General features: G+C 51.0%; 1 protein-coding gene across 4 annotated transcripts in view; it reads right to left on the reverse strand.

Annotated features, from left to right (window-relative positions):
* Nucleotides 1-4,028: 4,028 nt before the first annotated feature.
* The window catches only part of phf21ab (PHD finger protein 21Ab), a 19,583-nt gene continuing 10,603 nt past the window's right edge, over nt 4,029-13,008 (reverse strand). For 3 of the 4 annotated variants that reach the window (XM_005745141.2, XM_005745139.1, XM_005745138.1), the window contains 11 exons: nt 11,460-11,543; nt 10,044-10,385; nt 9,067-9,183; nt 8,319-8,370; nt 8,154-8,233; nt 7,947-8,007; nt 6,515-6,621; nt 5,990-6,145; nt 5,598-5,673; nt 5,410-5,513; nt 4,029-4,870 (listed from right to left, as the gene is read on the reverse strand). In XM_005745141.2, the coding sequence (XP_005745198.1) occupies nt 4,142-4,870; nt 5,410-5,513; nt 5,598-5,673; nt 5,990-6,145; nt 6,515-6,621; nt 7,947-8,007; nt 8,154-8,233; nt 8,319-8,370; nt 9,067-9,183; nt 10,044-10,385; nt 11,460-11,543 (1,908 nt within the window). In that variant the 3' untranslated portion in view covers nt 4,029-4,141. The remainder of the gene's footprint in view (nt 4,871-5,409; nt 5,514-5,597; nt 5,674-5,989; nt 6,146-6,514; nt 6,622-7,946; nt 8,008-8,153; nt 8,234-8,318; nt 8,371-9,066; nt 9,184-10,043; nt 10,386-11,459; nt 11,544-13,008) is intronic. The other variant, XM_005745140.2, reaches the window with a different exon arrangement.

Raw genomic sequence — 13,008 nt, forward strand, 5'->3', positions numbered from 1 at the left:
AGGTCAAAGTTGGGTAACTTCCCAGAAAGAAACTAGCGGCGGGCACAATCCGTCGACTGCGTTCATGTTTGAACCAAGCGCTGGTCGAACTTGGGGTGACGTTACTCCAAATCCACAGGCTACTTCTACCAATCACCGGTAAGCGTTCTGCGGTAGGACCGCCCCACAAACGGCAGCGTGTCAGTGGAGAACAGGTGTCCAGTTCTTCTTCATACATCCATGGAAAAACCTTCTGATTCTGAAGAAACCCTTTGAACGCAGATGATCGCTGCAACGTTTAACACCTAAACGGCGCGCTCTGGCATCCGTGTCTGCCAGAACGCCCAAAGAAAAGAAAGTGACTCGAGTTTCACATGAAAACGTAAAAATAAAAGCAGATGCATATCAAAAAAAACGTTTCGACACGTCTATTATCAAAGTTTGCATAAAAAGTCATGCACTCCGCTGCCGCCGCTGCACTGACAGATGCTCTTAATCGGGTCAAAGTTTGATCATGCCAGACGCCTCATGTGACCTGATTTAGCAAACTCGGGCGTTATCTGAAGCCAAAGAAGAACCAGAACAGTGCAGAAGCAACGATGGACCTTTCGAAATAAAACGAACGCGAGTCCAGCCAGGAAATCCGGGGAACCGGGATTCACACCTGCGCTCTGCGTTGCTGACCGATCCCGGTCCGATAATACTGGTCAAATCAAAAAGTGCATCACAACACAGCTCCGAGCAGGTCATCATCATCATCATCGCCGGGAAAACCCCGACTGCTTCTCACCAGACGACCTCTGACCTTCGCGTCTGCACGGGTGTTTTTTTTTTCTCCGAATGGAAAAGTTAATCACAGAAAAAAACGAAAACAAAACACATTTAAGGCAACTCCTCTATTAAACATCAACAAAACACTATGCGGTCGATTTCAAACGGCATCATATATGAAATGTAGATTTAACTTGCATTGACTACTGGCAGCCTGAGGTGGAGGGACCGAGTTTGTGCTCCGGAGTTTGGGGGGAGCTCCTGGGACGGGGGACCGGAGGGTCATACGGAGGGGTTAGTAAGGTTCTACAAGTCACAGTGCAAGTCAAGAGACAAATATTATCTGCTGTTTGAAGAAAGGCACTCGAGGTACCTACTGTACAGAGGGAGAGGTCCAGTCTGACTGGAACACAAGTTCGGGCTCTTTGAAAGAAAACCTTGTTGAGACTCGATGACTACTCTGCTCTACCCATGAGTGAACACAGCCTCGCGTGGTGAAGAACGCCGACGAACAACGAAACACACAACGAATGATACTCAGAGGGACCCGGGGACACCTTAGTTGCCTTTTTTCTTTTCTTTTTTCTGGCTCTTCTTTCCCATCTGTGTTCGAATGGCCGAGCTCGTCAGACCGACGGCATAAAACGCGACACGGCGGCCGAACGCATGGAAACGTTTCTGTGGGATCTTCTGAATGAAGGCAGTCTGTATACGAGAACACCGGGTGTCAGATATGCCGACTTGGTCGTAGTGATATGAAGTTAACGGTCACCCGCAGTCGCCCTGCAGCGTGTTCACCTCTGCGGTCAGCGCCACGTGCACGTCGCTAAACGCCTTCTATCAGCACTCCAGAGACCGTACAGGTGTTAGCAGGAAAGTCCAACTACTGATGTTTCATCAGTAAGCAACACAGGCTGAAACACGCGGCCACCTTCACGTGTTCCTCGTGTTCCTCGTCCTCCTCTGCTGCTGGGCCTACCCCACACCTACAGGGTATCACAGCCACTCACACAGCAGAGCTCTAGTCCCAGCGAACGTGCACGATCACAGAAAACAAACGGCGTCGGCACTCAGGGGTGAAGACGCCGCCGGGCGACTGAAACCTGGGCAACGATGCTCCACAACAGCTCGAAGAAAGAAAGCAACAGAAATTCCAGCACAACCAGAGGCGCCGTCGTTGCCTCGCTCCCAACAAGAAGCCAGCAGTGATCGGCTCAGCAGACCCACCTGAACCGACAGCCACAAACGACAGCGTCGTGCTTCGGCCACACCGAAAGAAAAGAGACGCACGTGTCTGACCGCGAGGGGACGAAGGCGCTTCTCGGGCCGCTCCACCCAAAAACAGGAACTACGCACGTCAGACAGAGGTTTGTGTGTCCTCCGAGAAAAATATTGGCAATGTGGGGGATAAGTCACATCACAACAAAGAGATGCATACTCTGTTTAATTCCATATTAACATACAAAAAGCTCTTCAGCACTTCTTTGTAATGCAGCAAGCTTGTGCTTTAATCTCAGGATTATCGTCCTTTGAGATCCGTCGGAAGGAGCAGCTTCGTACGACAAACCGTTTGAAGGAAAAAAGTTCCTTTAATGTTATTGTTTAGTAAGCTCTCCTGTCTCAATCTGGGGACTTCCAATTTCTGAAATGGTAGCATCTAAATATCTTACAACGCCGGTGATTTGATCTTTCGATACAGTAAGTGGACTTGTCCCTGCTGAATTTGGGTATGTCGTTTTGGCAGTTCAGGATTCAACAGAAACGCACACGATGCAAAGACGACCGCTTCAAAAAGAGGACTCCTTTGTGTGTGGATAATGCCAGTCCAGCAGGTTCAGGAACAGAAAGCACTTATTCTGAAGAAGACTAGGAAGACCTGAATATCTTTTCCTATAAAAAAGAAACACAGCCCAGATATAGTTTGTGTGTGTTGACATTGCAGTATTGCAATTTCACATTTAGTGCTCACAGTTGACACACTTGACTCACGAATGAAAACTCAATCACTACACTTGACCGACACCACTGAAAACATCTGTTCGGCTACCGAGCCTGTTCGACCTCGTCCTTTGTACCTGTCGAACGCGCCGCTCGGCATCTTTGCTGCCTGAGCTCAGGTGGGAGGAGATGGGGAGAGGATGGGCCGTTTGGTTACCGGGTGACTGCGAGTGGGAATAATGTAGGGATTATGGATCGCTCGGGAAGTCTTTCCAAAGGCGTCAGTGTGCTTCAAAAGAGCGACGATGCCGAGGCCTTTAAGGTTTCTGCAATAATGTTGTGTATTGTTCTCGGACCTGGGCAGGTGAGCCCGGGTTTACACCACCAGGTGCACGTGTGGTTTGATGAGCCGACATGCTGCCAATCAGTCTCATCTGGAAAGTCAGACCCGTCACCTTCAAGGCAGCCGCGTGCTTCAAAGCGCCAACCGCCGTCTTTAAAAAGACGATGTCTGAGGAGGTCTCTGGCTGATATCGAAGGTTATCAGTCTAAGGTATGATTTTCAGAGCTGTTAATCAGGACGGACTGAAAATCCCATTTTCAGCCTTTTATCTTTCGCTCCCTTCAACAGTTGTTTGTACCCAGCTGTCGGGTACCTGGGTTAAGGTAAGTTAGGCCGCTCAGCGTGAGCGGTGTTGGCTAACGCATCATTTTCTCTGCAAAGTTCACCGTAATTCACAGACCACTACGTTTGACTTCCGATCAAAAACACCCAGATGCGACGTGATCCAGATTTCTAGGACTGTTTGCATCTGCAGCACCTGTGGTTGGCACCACTCTGTGTTTGAAGCAAACTGAAGCCTTTTCACAGTGAAGGGGTGAAGGGACGCACGGGTTTCTCTCCACCGAAGAGATCCGGAGGCCGGCCGGGCGAGGATCGGACGATCGGGAAGGTCGGGACGGATGGTTAAGGTTCATGGTCGTTCACATTAAGTTCGTTGGGACGAGGGCACGAACAGGTTCATTTATCACAACACTGCTTTAGACCAGTAACCCCTGACAGATGTTTGGCTCCACGTTCTCGGCGTTCTTCGTGCCCATGTGAACCGTCTCCCCACCTCGCAGGGAACAGGGGCCACTGTAACAGGCACACACTGGTGTGATGATGAGTTAAATCTCCCTTTGAGCATTCCCACCATGACGTCTATCACTAATTGGCATGATGACACTGGTGCGCACGCCTTCCTGTACCCCAGCTCAGTGGGTGGAACGGCCTACGTCTTCCCAGAGTCACGTGACTTGGGCTGTATATCTACCATTGACACAGTCTGACAATACAATGCAAACAAACAACATTTATACAGATTGGCAACTTCAGGGCACCACACGGTGCAAGCAAGAGTCTTTTTTTTTAATATATATGTTTGAATTCCCCGACTGAAGAGACGCCGCGTTACTTTTTATTGTCCAAACTGCTGACGAGAGCTGGCAAAGAATGCTGGGAGGGTTCTGAGGTTTTGCTGTTGTTGGTGTTGCTGCCATCGCTTCCGGTGATCTCCTCCTGTTTCTTCTCTGCCGGCGTCTCTGGGGGGTTGACGGCAGCTGTCTTGTTTTCAGAGCCGGTGGCGGCGTTGGCGCCGTGGCCTCCGCCGGGGCTCTGATCGGGACGGGCTGGCTCGGCTGTGCCGTTGGTGGTGGCAACGGCCGAAGAAGCGGGAACATTAGTTGCCGCGGCTACCTCAGTCTCAGGCTTGGCTACGATCTCCGCCTGGAGACCAGTCCCCGTGTTAGCCCCTCCCCCCAGCCCCGCTTTTCCGTCCACCCCCACGCCGGTGCCGCTATCTGCCGTTAGGACTGTGCTGTCGGGCTGGCCGGAGGTGTCTCCGCCCGTCTGGTGGCTCCCCGCCGCTCCGTGCTCCTCGGGCTTGCTCCCTTCGGTGATGACGCTGGCCAAGGAGCTCCCCGCCTTCACCTTCTCCGCCGAGTTGACTTTGGGCGGAGCTTCAGAGCTGACCGCGGCCTCAGCCCTGTCCGGGACTCTCATGTCTTTGCCCTCCGTCTCTGCCAGAGCCTGGTTGAAGTTGAAGGCTTGGATGAGGCGAATCAGGTGTTTGACTTTGTCCAGGGAGAGCTGCATCTCCTTCTGGCGGGCCAGGATGGTGTTTTTGGTCTCCATGCATTTCTGAAAAAATGAAAACAGGTTTTAGTTTCATCTCCTCAAATAAAGAGAGCAGTGACAATTCACAGAGGCTGAAGTTGGCGGCAGGCATTCAACTGCAACAACAGTAAAAACCCTGTGACTGTGACGGCCGTGAGGACGAGCGTCTGTCCTGGAGCTGTGCTCGTTTACGGCACACAGTCCCGCTCGTCGCTGCTGATGCTGGAATTTAACGTGAAGCCGGAGAATAGCTCTAAAACAATACAGTTACAGCACGACGAGCTGTCCTGTCTTCTTTTCATCGCTTACCAGCCCGACTCAGCATCCCTGAGGCAGATCGCTCAGGACCTGACAGGTAATTATACAAACTTTCTCTCACAATGCAGCATCGCGGTGCTTTATCCAACATCCAAACACAAAAAACATGGCCATCACAGCAGCTGACAGTCTTCCCCCTGCTGAGCCAGCTCACAGCCAAAACTTTTGATAACTTTAGCGCTGCACAGATTATGAACGAGGGACTGGAGACTGGACCGAGGCATAAACGTGTGCGCTGAGCTCACTGTTATGGAGTTGCTGAGCTGCTTGACTCTCTGTTCCAGCTGCTCTCGCTCCAGTTTCAGCTCTGAGCTCCACTTCATCAGCTTCTGCTTCTCCTCTTCTTTAGCTGCAAGACAAAGACGGGAGAGTCGGTCAGAGCTCGCCGGTCCCGGCAGACGCGACACACGAGAAGAGCAAAAGCTGCCGTCACCTTCTTTGTAAGCGATGTAGGAATGAACGATAGCCAGGGTGCCGGGCCAGGGAATGGCTTCTTCTTTCTTCAGGATCTGGAGAGAGAAGCTGGGAGTTTTCACAGAGGCGGAAGCTCGGAAAAGAGTTCAGGGAGACAAATTTAGCCACCACCCTGCGGTGGGGCCGATACGGGGACGAGCAATGGGGTGGATGGATGTGAGATGCAGATCTTTACACAATGAATGAGACAGAAGCACAAAAGAACAATACTGCATCACGTTTCTGCTTACAAAGGATCGAACAGTCCTAAAGTTCAGGCCAGCGTGGCAGAAGGCCCGCCGGAAGCACATTGCACAGTCTGGACTGCAGTACCCCCTTCCCCCTGACTCAGGATCAGTCTGCTGCGGTTACCTGATCTTGGCATTTTGGACAGATCCACATGCCTTTAGGAATGGTTTTCAGGGGTGGATCCAGGCAGTCCAGGTGATAAACACGAGAACACGTGTCGCACATGAGCAACTGGCCACTGCGTCTGCACACAGTGCAGAAGTCCTCATGGATGTCTCCCTGTGAGGAAGAATTGGACCAATCAGTTTCCCCACCAACCATCAGCGCAGAGGCAAGGCGGGGGCGCCGTGATCTGGTTTAGTTTACAGTCTGGGCTTGTTCTAATGACATGGTGTGTTGTGTTAATCGACTGAGCCCACACAGGGGAGTTAGAATGTGCTCTGCAGTAGTTATCAATGACGCTACAGGACTCTGTTCACTTTGTAAGGCTGAGTCAAAGTAAAATCAAGTGATGAGTGCGGATGAGTGTCATGGAGACGACAAACTAATGGAGGAGTGCAAATGGTGACAGAGCTACTGGGCCAAAAGGACCGTGTGTGACGGGGCGTCCAACCCTCTGAGCTGTCCGTCTCCCCCATCGTTACTTACATCCCCAGAGCTGGGGCTGGGCAGGGGGAGGGGATGGACGGGGCTGGAGGGGGAGGTCGGGGTGAGGCTGACCAGGTCCGGGACGCTGCTGTATTTGGGTGGACGACCTGGGTGAAATGAGACAGACGACAAAGACGGAAAACAAAGAAAAAAAGAAAGATGGAGAGGGGGGAGAAAACAAAAACAAACAGTCTGTATGACATACCTTGGAAAGGGAGTCTTCGTTGGCTAGCATGAGTCAGGGTGAGAGAGGAAGAGGAGGAAGAGGAGGAGTCAGAAGCACAGACAGCAGGGTTAGTGCTCCGAGCGAGCTGACGCCAAGCTCTAGTACAAAGCTGCCCGTGGACTCGTGTCAGACGTCAACACCCCGGGTGCCGACCTCGCGTTCCCACCTCGCCTTTTTGTCTTTCGACTTCCGGGCCTCTTCGGCACGAGCGGCTCAGCCTGTTGCCACTTAAAAGTCATAAAACGGCTTAATACGGGTATGAGATGCATGGACCCGACAGGCACGCCGTGGGTTGGGCGCTCAGTCGGGCCGACCTGCGAGCCCGTTACTGGCTTAACAAAGACCCGAAGTTAAAAGACAAACAGCAAGAGATGAATAAGAGAGCGGCTGCAGCGAGGTGGAAACCCGAGGCCAGCGTTTGGAGGGCGAAGGAACAGTCCAACATCAGTGCAGAGTCTTCCTCCGCCTCTTTCAGGGCGTGTTAAAATCTGACACCACGAGTTGCGCGTGAGGTTAGCGTCTAGCGTTACGACGTCTGCAGCTCGACTGTCGGAAAATGTGATGTTATCGAATCAGAAACACCGTTAGTCGTGTTACCGGCGGCGTGGCTCCCAGCAAACAAACATCATGGGCGTTAACTGGGAGTCAGGGTGTTCCTACAATTCCCAGAATGCATTTCAGCTCTTCCCAGAGAAAACAGAGGGTCTAACCGGATTCATCCTCCTTCATCGGAGGCTCCACAGCTCTGATCACCAACCTCGGCATCGTTTCAGAGGGTACATGTCTGCGTTTAGTCTGCGAATGAAACCTGACATCATCGGCACTAAATGACGCGACACGCGGGCGCGTTTCAGCCCGTTTGAAGCTTCAGAGCCTCGAGGACGAGTGAGCATGAATCCGGCTTTAGACAGAAACCCGACTGAAGCGACAGAGACAGGAAGCAGAAGCAGGAGAAAAGTTTCACAGCACGTTATTAGCACCGAGCATCAGATCAGACACTGATCTACTGTTTCTACTCTTCTTCCACTCAATGAAGCGCACACACACACACACACACACACACACTCCTCTCTGCAGCTCTGCCACGACTCTCAGCTGATTATCGTCTCTACTGTAGCTCTGCTTGATTCTATTGTCATGCATCGTTCAGTCTCTACTGGTTTCTACTGTCATTTCCATCATCTTTGGTCTGTTTTTCATACAGACCTCTCTTCCTGGTCCCCTGGTGCAGAGGGCTGTTCAGGTAACTCACTGCACTCTTTTTCCTCTGAAACAAAAGAGAAAAACGTTGTTAAGTCGCTCAGCAGGCAAAATATTGGTGAAAACTACTTTAATCAACCCAAACTCGTAAACGTGTCATCGCACTTTGCTTGACTCTAAATTCACAAACGTAAACGGGAGTCTGGGACGTACCTCGGGTTCAAACACGGCGCCGCTGTACACTGGGTTGGCCGTCGTTCTCCTCTTACGCTCCTGTCTTTTGCTCTGAATTTCTGCAAATAAAAACACATCAGCGTTTCCTGCAGATGTTTGCTCACGCAGCAGCTTCACGACACCAAGACTGAAAGCATCGCTCACCTTCCAGGTGGTCGTGTGTTACCAGGCCCAAGGACACCATGAAGGCCAGTTTCTAAAGGAGACACAGCAGGTGAATCATCACGCTGGCAGGTTTGGTACAACAACAAAGTTGTGCGGTAGCAAAACGTGCTCCAAGCATCAACGTAAACATCTGCAGGAGAACGTCCTGACACATAAATCCATCTTTTTAAAATGATACATTTTCAAATGAGATGCAGAATGAAAGTATTTTATATCGATGCAGTAAAGCAGCTCCTCTCATGCCTCTTTTCTCGCTCTCAAACCCCACCCAGGCACACAATGAAGCCCCACCCACAGATGGCCCCGCCCCTCCCTGGGCCTGGTTCTGCCAGAGGTTTCTTCCTGTTAAAAGGGAGTTTTTCCTTCCCACTGTCGCCAAAGAGCTGCTCATAGGGTCATATGATTGTTGGGTTTCTCTGGGTTATTTTAGGGTCTAATAATATAAAACACCTTGAGGCGCCTGCTGCATAAATAAAAGTTTGGTAAACAGCTTTTTCTGGGGTTTTGGATCATTGGGAACATCGTGCGCCTTTATCTCCTTTCATAACATCAGCCTGTGTGTGTACGTTTGAACTACAATATGCTAACAATATGTTTTAATAACAATAACATTTACTTAAAGATATTAATATCTAGAATTTGCAGGTGAAACGTGTGACGACAGAGAAACGGTTCAGTGATTTGTGCTAGAAAATACACGACTTGTGTGTCCCTCTGTGGGTCATACCTCTGGGTTCTCCTCTTTCTTGGGGGGCCTGGGAGGAGGAGACACAGGAGCGATTGAGGAGGAGGACGGGAGGCTGACGACGGCGTGCTGCTCTGTTCCTCCCGGTTTAACAGTCTGCTGAGAGAAGACGAGATGAAGATGGCGAGCTTAAGTCACAGAAGAGAACATTCCTTTATGTTTTCATTATTTCTATTTTCTGTTTTTCATTGAAGAAAGAAGCAGAGGCCTCCACACGGCCTCCTTCAATAACACGGACCAATGTGACACAGCGCCATCGTTCAAAGACCCGAGGGTCGAACAGGCGTCCAGACTCCAGTAAGAACCCATCAGCTGCAAACACGGGACCTTCAGAGGGTGTGACAGTAAGACACGAGCAGACGACGCCCCGCACGCAGCTCTGCAGCGCTGACTAATCATCAATTCTAACATACTAACGATACCCAAACAAGCTGTGAGCGTCTAGCTGCCCGATGCTCCAGCCGGAGAGCAGGTACGTTTCCTCTGATCACCGCTGTCGGGAAAGCAGCGCAGAGATTTAAACGTGCGGGCCGGATCCACGAGTAAAAGCAGATCATTGGTGAGGTTCTCCTCGTCTATACAGACACCAGCTTTATAAAATACTTCAGTACTTTTAGAGGCAAAAACAGACCCTGCTGAAGTCTGAGAGGCCTGTTCGTTTCAGTGCTGTAGTTACCTGAATCACCACAGGGGGGTGCTATACTGGCACATAACCCTAACCTGTAAATGAACTAAAACTGATATCCAACCTTTCAGCGCTGGACACAGCCCTTTACAGCGTGTCGGAGGAGCAGCGGCACACGAGCGCCACCTTTAAATCTTTAAGGTCATCGCCTTATTGTTTAAACATCAGAACTACAAAACTATCCAAAGGTTTCTGAAAGTAAAATTTAAGACCACGATTAAAATATTTCAGATCCTGCTGTGCTAAACAGTGCAGTACTAACGCAGGACCTTACCTTGGGCTCAGTGGTCAGGCTGCTGATCTGGATCGGCTGGACCGGAGTCTGAGTGGGGACAGGGGTGGGCAGGGGCACCTGGGCGGGGCTGGCGAGGCGGTTGGGTGCAGCGGAGACTGGCGTGGTGATGACGATGCCCGTCAGCGGGGCGGCACCGGTCTTGCTGCAGGGCTGGCCGTTGACGATGCGGACCTGGTGGATGGGCGCCGACGACGACAGCGAGGACGAGAGCTTAGTGGCCAACATGACGGGCCGCTGCAGCAACTGGGGGGCCGCCATCATGGGTGGGGGAGGGGCCGGTGCAATAGGGACATTGGTGGGCGTGGTCAGCTTTGGCCGGACCTGATAACGACACACAGCCAATCACAAATCGGCACAAAAATGACCTGATACTGCCAGGTAACGCCACTGTGGAGCTCTACCTCAGCCTGACTGAGCCTACCTTTACTGCTACTGCTGAAGCAGAGGAATGCTACAAACATTAGCTCATTTATTTTTATGTATTAAATCAAAAAAGACAGATACACCACATCATACAGCAGTGCCAGCTCTGCTACCACACAAGCCCCGCCTCCAAAGTCCCAGTCTTTAACCACACCTACAGCTCACTTTCAGGGAATAAGGTGAGATGAGCCCTTCAGAGTGAGACAGGGGGCGGGGCTTCAGAGGTACAGGCACTGCAAAGCTTTAATGTTTTATAAAGCATTTTGTCATTAAACTCTAACAGTATAAGATACACTGTACACATGTAACGATGTGCTGGCAGGACAGAAAGGACACGAATCGTATAGACTTATTAAAAATGCAAAAACACATTAGATAAAAAAATCACCAATAAGGTCAAACGTGATTGGTGGAGGGAAAAAAACAAAACGTAATATTGTTAACAATATTTAATAGTTTTATAAGCCCAACCCTTCAAACTTCATACAGAAGTACTCGAGTATTTGTTCTGAGCTAACAGACAAACGCTGCTCCTGGTAGGACGACTTCTGAGGCCTAACTCTGATGTTTGAGCCCGAGCTCCCGGTGGCGTTACTCAGCACAAACACCGCCCACGTTCCTCCAGTGGAAGGGTTAAAACACACCGACAGCCAGAAACACAAAAATACCAAGAAGCTGCAGGAAACAAGCTCTGACCAAAGAAAGGTAAAAGACACTGGTACACAGGCAGGAAACCTCCAAAAACACCTGCTCACAGGTCAGTCGGAAATTAAAAGAAGCACAACGAGAGGAGAAGTGATGAGTAAGAGGCAGCACACAGAAAACAATGTTTTAGTGCCACGGAGCAAGGCATGAGCGTTTGCTTCGGCGCGCTCCCGCCCTCTGCTGGAGAGTGAGCACGCCACGTCGGGTGGGCCACACACACTGATCTGAGGGGGTTAGGGTTCAGAGGCGGGTCTCACAGTGACGCACCTGTGGCTGAAAGGCGGGTCGAGGCGTCAGTCTAGGAGGCGGGACAAACTGAGGAACTTTGATTGGCTGGGCGGCGGCCTGCACCTGAGACAAAACCACAGCAGATTGTGGATCTGTGCTGCTGACATCTGACCGACACGTCTGCTGCGCTCGGTTCGGGACGCGTCGCCAAGCGTTGACAGCAGAGCGTGGGAGTAAGTAACTCTGAGAACACGCGGGCTTTAAAGCAGGTAGATCACACACCTGTGGGCTCTGCAGGGAGCAGGATGGAGAACTGGCACAGAGCAGCTGCTTTTGCACCGCAGGAACGAGGAACCCTCCAGGGACCAAAATCGGTCCGGTGCTGTTCGCCAGTGAAACGCTCATAAACTTCGGGGTTGGTACAAACCCAGATCTACTTTTTAGAGCTCATGGAGTCATGCCCCATCCCAGCACCGTACTGTAAACATACATTTACTCTTATTGGCTAAATGTTTCTCAAAAACTATAACAAAGTATCAATGTTCCTCTGGATGTAGCGACGTCGCTACATCCAGAGGAACATTGATACTTTGTAACATCCAGGTGTTTGTGTCAGCGAGCTGTCTCCAGTCTTTTCCTTGAAAAGATTCCTGGGAGGAAAAGTTCAGAGTCCTTCAGATGGAACACTGAACCGTGTGCAGAACACTGTGACCTCTGTCAGTTCCCGCATCCAAAGCAGAGGCCAACACAAACCGGACCCTGCCCTGCTCTGAAACCTGAAACACGAGCCTCACCTCCAAGTTTGAACTCTGTTCACGTCAGCGCTGTTCGACAGCTGCGCTCGTTTCTGTCTTCTGTGCAGTATTTTAATCACGGTGGTTAGCAGACCTCAGGTGGTCGTGCTGTTACATCCTGTCCACGCGGCTAAAACTAGTGTATGTTTAAAGGTAAGGCAAAGCTGCAGAAGTGTTTCAGAGAACGACGGCTGCAGAACAATTTAAAAACGACCTGCTGTGTTACGATTCGTCATTTCGATCGCTGCGTTTCTGACTTTTAAGCTTTTTTCCCTTTGCTCTGCTCTTCTTCACCTGACATGTTTTTAAAGATGGCCCTCGCTGTGATCAGTTTACCCCATCAGCATCGAGGCCCGCCCAGGAAGTACCTACCCACGCCCAGAGGTGGTACTTTGTTGTGTCTGGCAGCCCAGGAACGGGCACAGAGATGTTCCCGCGGTGGAAAACCACCTGGAAAACCCTCAGTCGTGTCGTGACGTGTTCTTTTTGCAATCATGCGCCTCTGTGAGGGGAACTGGCCCCCAGAGGGAGATGCTAGAAGCTGCCGCCACAGCCCGCTCGAGCGCTTTCAGAGAAACAGAGTCGTGTGAGAGCGCACGCAGGCGGGTCAGCGGGCGGCGGTCTGAAGCGTCTCCTGAGCTCGAACAGATCGCACCAACAGCACACTTACCACTAGGGCTGCCACGATTAGTCGACTAGTCACGATTACGTCGACTATCAAAATCGTCGACGACTGATTTAATAGTCGACGCGTCGTTTGAAGCTTTGTAAGATCACAAAAGACGCAGGAATAA

This window comes from Pundamilia nyererei, unplaced genomic scaffold (assembly GCF_000239375.1).
Source record: "Pundamilia nyererei isolate P.nyererei 1_Seehausen unplaced genomic scaffold, PunNye1.0 scaffold00154, whole genome shotgun sequence".
In the NCBI taxonomy this organism is placed as follows: Eukaryota; Metazoa; Chordata; class Actinopteri; order Cichliformes; family Cichlidae; genus Pundamilia; species Pundamilia nyererei.